Here is a 13148-nt window from a genome sequence, read left to right on the forward strand (position 1 = left end):
GCAGCTCAGGTGCCATTTGAGGCATTTCACGATTCTCACCCTGTTTGCTGCTAGCAACTCTCCCTTTTGATGTACACTTTGGCTTCTTATCTTTAAACTGTATCCCTCTTTCAAGAGTACAATCTGAAAGGCAGGGATTTTTCTGTATGCTTTTCTTTGGATAGTGCCTAATGCTTTGCATGTGTTATTTTTTAGTCTTTAAATTTCTAACTATCCTACTTGGAGTTTTCTGGAATGGTTTGCCATTTTCTTCACCAGCTCATTTTACAGTTGAGGAAATTGAGGTAAACAAGGTTAAATGACTTGCCCAGGATCGCAAACTGTCTAAGTCAAATTTGAACTCAGCAGACCTTTGTGACCCACCACTAACAAACAGGCCCACAACTCTAGCCACTTCCTCCTTTACATAGTCGGTGAATGAATTAAACCAGTTTGCAGTCCAGTTAATTTTGAGCTAAGTTTTTCTACTGTGCAAGCCAGGAAAAATATTAAGATGAAATAAAACAGTTGCCACTTAAATGCCCCCAACTTGCCTTTGCCAAATCTCCCATTCTATGACTATCTACCATTAGCTCAAAACTGTCTTTCAAGAAGTTGCTTCCACATTATCCCCATCCAGTTCTTAGTTTGTAGACCATTTATGCATCTGTTCAATTATTTTTTTTGTTTAATACCTGGCACTTGTAATATATCATAAAAGATTTTCAGGTCTCTAACTAGAAGTTCCCTGGGGATGGCTCCTATTTTCCCATTTTCTATTTGCTATGAAGATTTTTGACGTATAAGTAGATCCAGACCCAAGCTCTCCTCTCTTCCACCCCCTCCCTATACCTTTTGCTTTAATTTTTGAACACACGTGAATGTTCCAAAGGAGGGACAGCTTCCAGAGTATTTCTCAGGGATGGATGGGACCAGTTGAAAATTTATGCTGTTTTCTCTCTGGTGCATATGTAGGCAGTAAGAAATGAATAGGAAATTTTGTGACTAAAGTTTGGGTCACAGTGACAAGCCTGAAGGGGATCAGCTAAAGATGAGTTTGAGGCTCAGACAATCATTCTCATTGTCACCTAGCCAGGTGGATATATCTGGTCAACAACTGGCAGTGACAACTAGCTAACAAATTCAGGTAGAGATGGAGGTTTTGGGGAGGCAACCATTACCATAGATAGATGTGGGTAACTAAAAAGCTCTTGGGAACCTTTAGAGATGGATTGAAAGACTGAGGATAGAGATGAAGCCTGGGGCTAAAACCAAGGAACAGTTAGAAAGAAAAAACCCAAGCAAATGTGACCCAAAGACATTGGGAGGGTCAGTCAGATGAAGCGGTGATGTCAAGGTTGAAGATGGAAAAAATTGCATTTGCCATTTAGGAGGTTATTGGTGACTTTACAGAGCAGTGTCAGAATGCCAAAAGACAGTCAAGTCGCAGGTGAGGAGTTAGTGGGTGGTGAGGGGGCAGCTGTAGCAGCGCAGAAATGGGTTCAGACAATTATTTTAAATTTCTACGCTAGACTCTAGGTTGGTCATTCCTTGAAAAAGTGAAAAAATTTTCACTTTTGGTTAGGTCCAGTCCTACAAATATGCCCTAAAGCCCTGTTCATTTTTTGACCTAGTGGCAGGAAGCAACTGTCAGTTTTAAACTAGTGAGCCTGGCTGTCCTGTTTCAGCGTTCTTAATAACTTGAGGTTTGATATACTATACTTCACCCCACCCCAAAGGCTTATAACAGCAAGCCTCTGTAACTTGTCCCTCAATACCAAACAGGAAGAAGAAATAATACTTGAGTATGGGAATTCAGTACTTCCTGTTCAGAAGGGCTGATCAACCCTTTGTCAAGCTGAAACAGTTCTGTAGCTTTTAAAAAATACTTTTTGACATTTATCACCATCATATTCCTCTTCTGTGAGGTTGGATGAAGACCCTCATCTAGTTCATGGACACTTGGTACTGTGTTAATGTTAATTAGTCCAGTTAAAAGCTCTTGCAGACCCTCTGGATGCATTTGAACTGCCCATAGCTCAGGCAGCACAGTGAATAGAGCTCTGGGCCTGGGAACAGGATGACCAGAGTTCAGTGTCTCAGATACTTAATAGCTGTGTGATCCTAAGCAAGTCCTGTTTGCCTTAATTTCATCATCTGTCAAATGAGCTGGAGAAGGAAATGGCAAACCACTCCAGTATCTTTGCCAAGAAATTCCCAAGTGCGGTCACAGAGGTGGATGTGTGTTTGTCCTTCGTTGCTGAAGACCATGCTATCAGAGAAATGAGGACATGATTTGCACTTGTTTTGAGTGAGGGAGGGCTGTGCAGGTCACCAGCCTTACTTCTCCACAGCCATCTAAACCAGTGACCTGATATTCATCAGAATGACTAGAGATGACCCAGGATGAGGCAGTTGGGGTTAAGTGACTTGCCCAAGGTCACACAGCTAATGAGTGTCAAGTGTCTGAGGTGAGATTTGAACTGTGATCCTCCTGACTCCTGCACTGGTGCTCTATCCACTGCACCACCTAGTTGCCCACAGAGTTAGATATGACTAAAACAAATGAACTGGTTGTAGCTTAAGGAAAGGAGTTTTCCTTACCTAGGAAAAAGTCTTAGTTCCTGGTAGTTTATCTAAAATAGACTCTTCAACAGTTAATAACCCAAGTCCTGCTGTTTCTATCCTGTCTTTAGAAAGTGATTAGAATTAATAGGGAAGGAAAGCATTAAATTAGAGGGACTAAAAGTGCTTCTAGCCATGAGTTTTTGGTCATTCCGTATACACAAGATAGAAGTCAAGGGTTGGGCAACCTTGGAAAAGAACAGGGACTTTGAAAGATCAAATGACCTGGAGATAAGGATAAGGTGATAAGGAGTCTGGAATAATGGTGACATACTTGAATACTTGCTTCCCCTCTTTAGGACTCTACAAAGAGTAATTTATATATGTGTGCCCACTTGAATAAATCAAAAACTTTTATTGTATCCTGTGGGCACGAGAAGCAAACCTTGATGTTTATTTCAACTCGAGAAGGAAATCCATTTTCCTGGAGACACATGAATCAAAAGCTTTCAAAGATGAAAAAATTTGTAGCTTTACATACCCATAGTCCCAAGTAATGTTGATTATTTTACAAATGAAAAATTACAGTAGCAAAATGTTGAGATTCATTGTGCAGAAAAACAACCATTCTGAAGAGGACCAAAGTCAAGACATCAAAGAAGAAATACGAAATTTTTTAAACACAGAAAATAATCTTAGACCTTTATAAAAAAGGCGTTCAATATTCAGCATATTAAAGAACAATTAAAGTACATTAAAGTATATGAAGTACTGTTTAAGAACCTTTTTATCTTTGCTCTCACAAAAAACCACTAAATTAATAGCATACAGATTCCATTAATAGTAAGCACAAAGAGGATCTGGTTACTGTTCTAAAGGCCTTCCTTTGCCCTTTTCCATGAATGACGAACAGTTAAACCGCATTTCCAAGCTTTCTGGATTTGCTCTGCAGCTAACTTACAGCCTTTTTAGCATTCATGACCTCTAGGAAGAACTGGATGAGTATCTTTGAAGGAGGAGGGTGTGGCAGGCATCACAGACACGTACAGGCCGTGGGTAGGATGGTAGTGCCAGTTCATTGCTTGAACATGTATTACAAAAGATGTGTCCACAGTTCCGACAGTGATGCTAGAGTGTGGTTAAAAAGAAAAGGAATAACAAGGCAGGTGGGTTTCCTTATATAAACACATCTGCTTTACAGATCCTTTCAAATGTACTTTAAGAAGAACAATATCCATTCTTTCATTCCAGCTCATTACTAGGGTCTACTACTGTCCCTAGGCTTTACAAAAACAGGACTTTGGAATCTTTCAATAGTTTTGCTTTGGGGTGGGAACAGACATCAAAGGCTCTACAAAGGTCTCAATGTTCACTGTCCACAAACTCCCTGAGACATAGTCCTGCACCAGCAAAAAAGTAATGCAAACCAACAGGAACTGAAATTAAAATTAGGGATTGTGCTTTTTCTGAGATTTTGTGGTGGGAGTCAGCAAAACCCATAGCATCCTTTAGCCAACAAGGAGTTTGAAGAAGGCAAGTCTCTTGCCTCTTCCCTGTCCCCCTTTAGTTTTGCCTGGGAAGCTACCCTTGCAACCCCCATTTATTCAGTGCTGATTTTTGTCTTCAGTAGAACTTGGATTTCATTTTAGTAACATTTTAGTTATTGCAAGGTTATTGAAAGCAAAACAATTACCTGTGAGTGGAAGCAATGTAGGAGCTGGGCATGACAGTACTTTTCCTCCTGATCAGGGCAAGATGATGAAATGGGTACATGCAGTGGTTCTAATGAGTTAAGTAGCAGGAGTGTTTAACATACTTACCTTTTAGACCAGGTTTAAGAGAGAGAGCATAAATTTATTTCTCTGAACTTGGAAAATATTGAAAAAAGAAACTAACTCAATGCCTGAACCTCAGAATAGTAGGCCCTTACCTTTCTCCGGGAGATGGAGAACTCTTTCTCACACTGTTTGCAGTATGTTGCTTCATCATCTTTTAGCCAGGTGTGACCCTAAGAAGAAAAAAGTCTTAAGAACTGGATTTTTCATCTGCAGAAAGAAGATGGATGAAGATTCAAGAATGGCTGGAAATGCCAATGACATAGCTCAGTAGTGGCACCTCATCCTATATCAGATAAGAGGAATTTAAATACAAGGAAAATTCCCCAGAAATCTGAAGCTAACCTCTTCAACAATTTTTTAGAATTTTAAATGTTTCTTGGGTAATTTTTTTCCCCCTTTGGGTAAGGTTTGTGAAGGCAGCATGGAGGACTGGAAGGAGCACTGGGTTTGGAGTCAGAAAACCTGGGTTGCACTTTTCTGGCTTTGCTATTTGCTGCCTGTGCAACATTGGGCCTTAGTCTCATCTAGCTGTAAAATGAAAAAGTTGGTTTAGATGACCTCTGATGTTTCTCACAGCTTGTCTATGTAACCTCTTGAAATATTCTTCCTGTGTAATAAAACCAGTGTACATGCTAGTGGTCACCAAGTCTTGTCATCTCTTCCCTCCTTTCCATTCCCACTCCTAGCACTCTTGTTTAGGATGCATCACTTTTTTCCTGGATTAGTCTCACAACAGTCTCTTAACCAGTCTCTCTGCTTCCAGTTTATTCCCCTTTCAATACATCTTGCCTCTGCTGTAATCTTATTAATGCATCACTATTCATGTTACTCCCCTGCTCAAAGACCTTCAATCATTTCCTCACTGTTCACTGGATAAAAGTTCAAAGTCCAGAAATGTTTACTTTGTACATCAGTTATATTGAGAGTTTCTGAGGAAAACCACAAAGTACTGACTACATCTTGCCTAAAATACTCAAACACTTCTTGGTTATTCATAATCCAGTACCTTTAGTGCTTTATTGACCTCTTTTATATCTTCCATCTTCAGCTTTGATCTGAAAAGAAAATGTTTAAGGACAATAAGGACAATTATAATAGGAGAGAAATCAATGATCATGTTTACCGAAATTTAGAAAAAGGTTTTTATGAAAATAAAATGTTTTGGAATTACCTTTTCCTTTTTTTTTTTTTTTTTTGGTCCAGAGATTCCACCATTCTCCTTTGTTTATATAATTGTCTAGGTGTGTTTTTTCTCTAATTTAAGGGGTGATTTTAATCTATTTCTATTCCTACTTGGTTAAGATTAGTCTGAACACTTAAGAATATACATCTTCCAAGTACCGCAAACAGGCATAGTCATGGAGGATTGCTGTGGAAAAAGGAAACTAAAAGAAGCTATACATACATCAGCTCTATGAGCCAGCATCAAGAAAACTGGATCAAAATGACAGTTTAATATACTAGGCCATCTTATGAAGAGTATGTACCATAGAAATTATCCCAACACTGAAATATGATGAAAGTTAGGAAATAAATGTAGTTCCTTTCCATGTCTTTGTTTTCTAAGAGACAGCAGGAATTTCTATCCTTCAGTTATGGGACAGAAGAATTACAGAAGGGAAAGATGAGAGAAGGAAAGATGGATCTTCCAGCATGAAGGTGCTCTAAATGATGCTCAAAATAGTGAACTTTAACAAAAGGCAAAAAGGTTATATTTTAATTAGGATGAACGACCTAGAGCAGCAAGATCACTGATTAAGTAGCTCATCTGGGGATTTTGAAACTACATCTAGAGTTATCATAGCTGGAGGTGGATCCTTTGCATATACACAATAAAGACCAAACTAAACCCATACTGGAAATTATACTTTTAAGAGCAAAGCCAAAGAAAACATCAATAAAGCTCAAATTTTTGAAGTTTGTAGTTTTGAGTGAAATCTAACTTCTAAAAACATTTTCCTTTTTTTTAATGAATGTTGAGCATGAGTAGAGTAATATAACAAAATAAAATGCAAAAATGAAAGCCCATAATGAACAGGAAGAATTGCACTGTCTGGTTTTTGGTAAAATGTCAATAAGGCTTCTGTGAGTAAATTAAAAAGTAAATTGTGAGTCTAGATCAGAAACGAAAGTACAGACATGCATGGCTACAAAATGTTAACAAGAGATTAGTGTGTACAAAACATGAAGGAATCTTAAGAGTTTAATCCTATGCACTTCGAGAGCTGCTGCACCAAAGAATACTTCAGAGATCCACTCTTTTATGATTCAACAGCCCATCATGCTAATTGAAAATGGAACATATTCTTAGTATAAGAACACAAGAAAAACCATACTAGGTCAGTCCATGGTAATCTGTTCCCGAAAATTCCAATGGACTTCCATGCTTTGGAAATTCATGACTGTGCCTAAATGAAGTTGAAGGTGGTGGGATGTGTACTGAAACGTCTTTGTTTCCCTTGGTAACTCAATGACAGTTTTGCAATCTCATCTAAGATGTGATTTAAACGTTTTAAAGAAAATCCAAATATAATCTACCCATACCATATTCTCATCATAAGAAACAGGTCCAAAAATTTATTATACTTCATGAGAAATTGGACATTTTTGTGCTGTCAAGTTTGAAGGAATACCATTTATAGTATTGGGAATGCTAGCCATACCATTTATATTTATAGGCTGAAAAATTCTAATCTTTTTGAAGTCTGTTTTACGCAGTACTGTTCAGCTGCTTATCTCTGGACCACCTTAGTTTCATCATATTTTTCTTGAGGTAGCCAAAGAATAATAAAGAGTGGGGAGGGATCCAAATGGAAAACTATTAACCTGCTCTGAAGAAAATCACTGTGTGATTGTTCCAGGTACACTTGCTTATAGACTAAAGAACATTAGAAAGAGAAGGGTATGGTAAAAGGGGTGGGGGAGGGGATGAGAAAGACTCAGACAAATATGAGTGGAATGCTTGGTGAACAGGTTTTTAGTGCTGAAAAAGAGTTTTGATCTGACTCAGTTGAAAAATTCCATTTGTCCTCATTATGATGAATTTCAGAACTCACTGGCTAAGGTGCAATCCCATTTCCTGTAGCGCTTGTTCCTGTTCTTCACAAATTTTTTGTAATTCTTCTTTCCTCTCATAGAGCTTTTGAAGTTCCTATAAACAAACCAAATATTTTATAAACAATTAAAGCCTCTTATTTTTCAAGGATAACTACAACAGCGACACTCTCCTAATTTACAACCAGGGCTTGAAAATTCCCCTGAAGCCACAAGAGTGAACTGATACCACGACTAAATTACAGGACTTATTTCCTGGATTATTTATAGTATTTCTCTTTGCCACAAAAATGACTTTATCCAAAAAGTAACTGAAGAAGCTGTTTAGAAATGAGACTCTAAAATCTTCTGCAAATAAAAATACTATTGTGCTGTAAGAAAGGATGATGGGGATGGCTTCAGAAAAACCTAGGAAGACTTATATGAGCTGATGCAAAGTGAAGTAAATAGATACAGAACACTACATACACACTGACGATAATATTATAATGACAAATCAACTTAGCTACTCTGATCAATACAATGATGCATAGAAATTTCAAAGGACTCGTTATGAAAAATGCTATCTCTATAGAAAGAACTCGTATTCTGAGGAGACACCAAAGCATATTTTTCCACTTTATTTTTCTTTTTGTTTGCAACATAGCTAATGTGAAAATTTGACTTCCTAATGGGTATTGTATCTCTTGTCTTCTCAATGGGTGGGTGGGAGAGACATTTGGAAATGAAAAATAAAAAAGATATATCCCCATCTTAGTGTGGATCCATCTTTCAGTCAAGCCTTCAAATAGTAAGCATAATAGTGGATTTTTACATTTTTATTTTTTGAAATATCACTTTTAGAAAAATAATTTTTAAAATCCATTTGGATTTTCCTTCTTAGGACCAATACAAGATTAAAAGCTAACTTTTTTTGGTCAGAAGTAGGCTATTTGTGAACAGATCCTAAATTAGCAGGTTCCTTGTGAAAGAATTGTCAATATTTTTGAACAACAAAAAACCCATTTCTATGACCTATTTATACCACTAGGAGCTGTGTGTTTTTGTCCTTCATTGCCAAAGAAGACCATGCCATCAGAGAAATAGTGACATGACTTGCACTTGACTTTGTTTTTGAGTGAGGGAGGGCTGTGCAGGTCACCAGCCTCACTTCTCCTCCAGAGCCATCTGAATCCACTGACCAGATATTCATCAGGATGATTGGAGATGACCCAGGATGAGGCAATTGGGGCTAAATGACTTGTCTAAGGTCACACAGCTAGTGAGTGTCAAGTGTCTGTAGTGAGATTTGAACTCAAGTCCTCCTGACTCCTGCACTGGTGCTCTATCCATGGCATCACCTAGCTGCCCCTGCCACCAGGAGCTATGATATTCAGGGATGGGAAACCTGAGATAGATACTCCAAATAATATCTGAGACTGTAAACTCATTATAGGGTATAGAAAAATAAATCACAGTGAAAATCAAAACATAATCAAATCACCTGAAGGGATGATGAATTTTCAGAATTTAGAAATACAAAAAGGATTTGCACAGGGACTTTATCTTAATATTGGAGAAGGAAATGGACTTGTAGATAGTGGTAACATTGTCTCTTTAAGGATTAGGGCATACTACTGGGCTGGATGCTTGTAGTTTTCTCTCTAGGATAGTCTGACCCTGCACTTAGCCAAACATAAAAATTAGGAGGCCTTTATACTGTTAATTAAATAAGAAAGCTAAGGTTTCTAATGAATATTTAATCCTACTTTCAGTCACTTTGGTAAGGAATCATGTAGGGTAGATCCCAGAGAGGAATTTATCCAGGGAAATATAGTACCTTAAGAGAATATGGCCTTAGTTCCACTTCTCCTTTATTTCTGAAATATCCTTCAGAAATTAGGACAAGCTTGGCTTACCCCTTGCATAAACTAGTTCCAAGGCAGCTATGAATCTCTAAATTTGGAGGCCATCCCCTCTGATCCCTGAAGAAGCCAGGGCTACTATGGGGTTCCCACTAGAGGTCTGAGCCTATTCCAGAATGAAATTCAGGGATTTGGTTTGATAGAACTTGTAGGATCTGACAGCCCTCTGGGATGGCTACAGAACTCCCCTGAGCAGTTCTCAGGGGTGGTTTAGAAGCCCTCAAGGATAAGTGAGCTCTCCTGGGTTCTTGCAAATATAATGGACCTGGTGGGACTTCTGTCTTCCTAGATCCTTGAAGGCCTTAGGGTAGGGATATTGGGCATTATCTGCCCACATGTATTTGCCATTCTTCTTAGTGGTAAGTGGCACAGGAATACTGAAAGACCCTTTTGAAGTACTGCTATTCCTTTTCTGTTCAACTAAACCACTCTTCAAAGACTGAAGAAATCTTTAATCATTCCATTCCATGAAAAAAAGAGGACGGTCTTCAGATGGCTTTTCTTAAGATGCAGGATGATAAGCAAAAACTCTCAACCTTCCACACCCTGTCCAATTTACCTTTTTCAACCCTTCTACTTGCTGCAACTCAGTTTTGAGCAGAGAGGCGCTATCTTTCTCTTGTTGCAATTCTTTTTGAAGAGCTTGTCTTTGCTCTTTTTCTGACTTCAGCTCTCTCTCGAGACTGGAGCTGTTTTTTAAAAAAGAAGATGGTTTTAACTGGAAATTGTTATGTCATGGAATACAATTCAAACCTCGGACTAGTGCAAGCCAAATGGAAAGTCACTTGAAGCTTCTATAACCTTCATCTGGGAGAAAACTAATGGCTTTCTGTCATCAAGTGCTAAAAATAAAATAAAATAAAATAAAAAAGGTAAATAAATAAAGAAATCATTATGCTGACCTGGGAACCTAAAGAGAAAAACTGATGAGAACATAGGTAAGAAAGAGGCAAAAAGGCAAGCCTCAGAGTTTTTAGATAGGAAACAAGGTAGTTTTGGAGAAGACAAACAATATTCTGATAAAAGGGAAACTTCTTAGGTTTACTATTTTACTTGCTTCATACACTACTTTTCAATTCCACTTAAATGAGAAGGCACTTTTTTGCTGTGCACTAGGATATGAGCTCTGCTAACAGTGACTTTGAAATTCAGGGAGTAATTGTTGCTACAGTAACAGTAATTGTTACATTGTTACATAACTGGACAGACACCTCCCAGGCCCACAGCTACCCCCCGAGCCCCCGCCCCCAAACGAAATAGAAGCAGTTGGGATTTATTTACCATTGTTTGTCCAGCTGGGAGAGTTGCTGTTGTAGAGTTTCAACTTTGCCACCAAATTCTTGCTTCAGTTTGTTGTTTCTCTCCTCGGCACTCTGCCTGGCCTTTTCAGAGTGTTGTAATCTAGACCAAAACATGAAAAGTTATACATGTCTAACCTAGCATTCAGAAAATATATGAAGTATAACAATAGGCGAATTTTTACTTCATAGAACTAGATATCTCCAATTTCAAAGAATTCCACAGAGACTTCCCAGTAAACATCAGGTGATATCCATTACCTACCTATCTTCCATCTCTTTCATGGCAGACATTACTTGATTGGTTTTTCCTTCATAAGATATGATTGCTTCATTCTTCTGTTGTAAGCAGCTCTCTGCATCCTAGATAGGAAAAAGTTAAATTCAGAGAATTAAATGAGGTAAGATATGTATATTTATCCAGTGTTGTAAATTATAAAGTGTTACATAGATGTCAGCTATAATCACAAATATTAACAGTCTATAAGATGTCAGAGAATCAACCCAAATCAAAAGCTCTGGAATGTCTACTTAAAATATATTCTTAATGTCTTATTTTCCTATCCCTTTAAAAAGTATATCATTAATTGCTGAGTGTCAGAGTCCTGGGCAAATATATGAGCAAATCTTAGCTGTACAGATGGGAAAAGCTGTACAGATGAAGAAGGAGGTTATGTGATTGCCTCAAGGCTGTAATGACCAAAGGTTATTTTGGTCCTTTGCTTTCCCCACTAGAGTGCACTCTACTCATGAGAAATGATAAACTCAATAGGCTTGTTTTAATTGAGAAAAAATCAACGTGACATAATTAAGTGCTTTGGCAGAAAGGAAAGATGGTGAATATAGAGTATGGGAACATGGCCTTTCAACAGTATTTATAAGAAGTAAAGAGGGGAGATTTTGTCAAAGAGTTGGACTCATACACAAATACATTGAAGAGGCTAAAGAAACAGTCACTATGGCAACTCTTGAGGTATTCTTTTATTCGAGTCTCAAGTCACAGAATGGGCAGCTGGATGATAAGTTGGTCAAACAGACTTGAACTAAACAGGTTGAAATCTGACTTAAAGTTCAGAGAGAAGCGAAGAAAGGAACTAGTTATCCCAGAATGCCTCATTTAGTATGCCCATGGTGAGAATCCATGGAGAAGACCCAGATACAACTAAAATTAGAGGAAGGATAAATCTATCAGGTTCTATTAACTACAATCATTTGTGTTAAACATTTCTTTATGATGGTTTCTTTTTCATTTCTGGAGGAGAAATTTCTAAAGCTTTAATAGATACATAAGTGTAAAAAGATAATCACTTAATGGCTAACATATTAACAGAATTTAAAGGAGAGAGTGGGAGAGATCTGGGCCCTGAATGATCACTGAAACAGGTTTATAAATCTTTGTGGTTCAATAAACTAATACTGATTCATTTTACAGTGATTTCTCTTATACTAGAAAGAAAGGAGGAAAGACAAGAGACAAGAAAAGAAGGAAAAAAAAAAGTCCTGGTTCATTAGCATTGTATTACTCTCAATGTCTTTGACAAAGATACTAAGGGAAGTGAAAGAGGAACCATAACGAAACATGATTTTCTATGGTTATTTGTATAATAAAGTAGGAAGTAAAACTTTAAACAAAAAGCAGCGTTTTAGAAAGGATAATTCTGAATTTAACAGGATCAACTACATGAGGCATGTAAGCAAGACAGAATTATCTGAAAGTCAGCACAATTCAGTGGACAATTTGAATGGTTTCCATCTAATCACAGCATATTCTTCTCAGTAAAGGCCTACTCTTGTGTGCCTGCCTGCCACTTCTGTATGGGCGCCACGCCCTCTACCCCCCCAGTCACTTTGGGTGAAGAGAAGGAAAGGCGTGCAGGGAGGCTGTGTGGGTATATTTTACATAAAAGGAAAGCTTAAGATGGATTGAAATGGAAAAATTTGGAAACCAGTGTTTGCTTAATAAAAATCTTATGTGATTGGTGTTGAACAATTAGAATTTGAAGCAGAAGTGAACAGACCAGAGAGAAAACAAAAGAAGTCACTTTAATGTACCTGGCAAAGAGTAAAGAAAAAGGATGTCTGACAAATAGTGAGGTCTGAGTTACTGTGCAGTATTTGGATATATTGACTTCAATTATAAAGCTGATTTCTACCTGAGCTTTATGAAACATCTGCAAGTTAATTGCTTTGACTTCTTCCAGTTGTTGGCGAAGAGCAACTAATGTGTCTTGTTTTTCATGTGTATCCTTTTCTAGCAGTTTCATTGCAATCTCCATTTCTGTTTTCATTCCAATTTGCAGCTCCAGTTCTTTCTCTAGTTCCTTAGGAGGAAGATATTCACAAGGAAATCATTACTTCAAATGTATCATGGGAAATCATGTAGTTTCATTTTTGCATGCTGCCCTTTCTGCTCACTGCCAAGGATATTAGTGCTTAATATTGTGAACATTTATTTGTGCTTCCAAGTCCCCCTTAAAGTCAAAACAATCATTGTGGAATCACAAGGCTGA

General features: G+C 37.8%; 1 protein-coding gene across 4 annotated transcripts in view; it reads right to left on the reverse strand.

Annotated features, from left to right (window-relative positions):
* Positions 1-2939: 2939 nt before the first annotated feature.
* The window catches only part of RUFY1 (RUN and FYVE domain containing 1), a 40910-nt gene continuing 30701 nt past the window's right edge, over positions 2940-13148 (reverse strand). For all 4 annotated transcript variants that reach the window (XM_072630725.1, XM_072630726.1, XM_072630728.1 and 1 more), the window contains exons 11-18: positions 12792-12959; positions 10904-11001; positions 10622-10741; positions 9900-10029; positions 7439-7533; positions 5389-5437; positions 4475-4552; positions 2940-3672 (exon numbers count right to left, since the gene is read on the reverse strand). In XM_072630725.1, the coding sequence (XP_072486826.1) occupies positions 3529-3672; positions 4475-4552; positions 5389-5437; positions 7439-7533; positions 9900-10029; positions 10622-10741; positions 10904-11001; positions 12792-12959 (882 nt within the window). In that variant the 3' untranslated portion in view covers positions 2940-3528. The remainder of the gene's footprint in view (positions 3673-4474; positions 4553-5388; positions 5438-7438; positions 7534-9899; positions 10030-10621; positions 10742-10903; positions 11002-12791; positions 12960-13148) is intronic.

This window comes from Notamacropus eugenii, chromosome 1 (assembly GCF_028372415.1).
Source record: "Notamacropus eugenii isolate mMacEug1 chromosome 1, mMacEug1.pri_v2, whole genome shotgun sequence".
NCBI lineage: Eukaryota > Metazoa > Chordata > Mammalia > Diprotodontia > Macropodidae > Notamacropus > Notamacropus eugenii.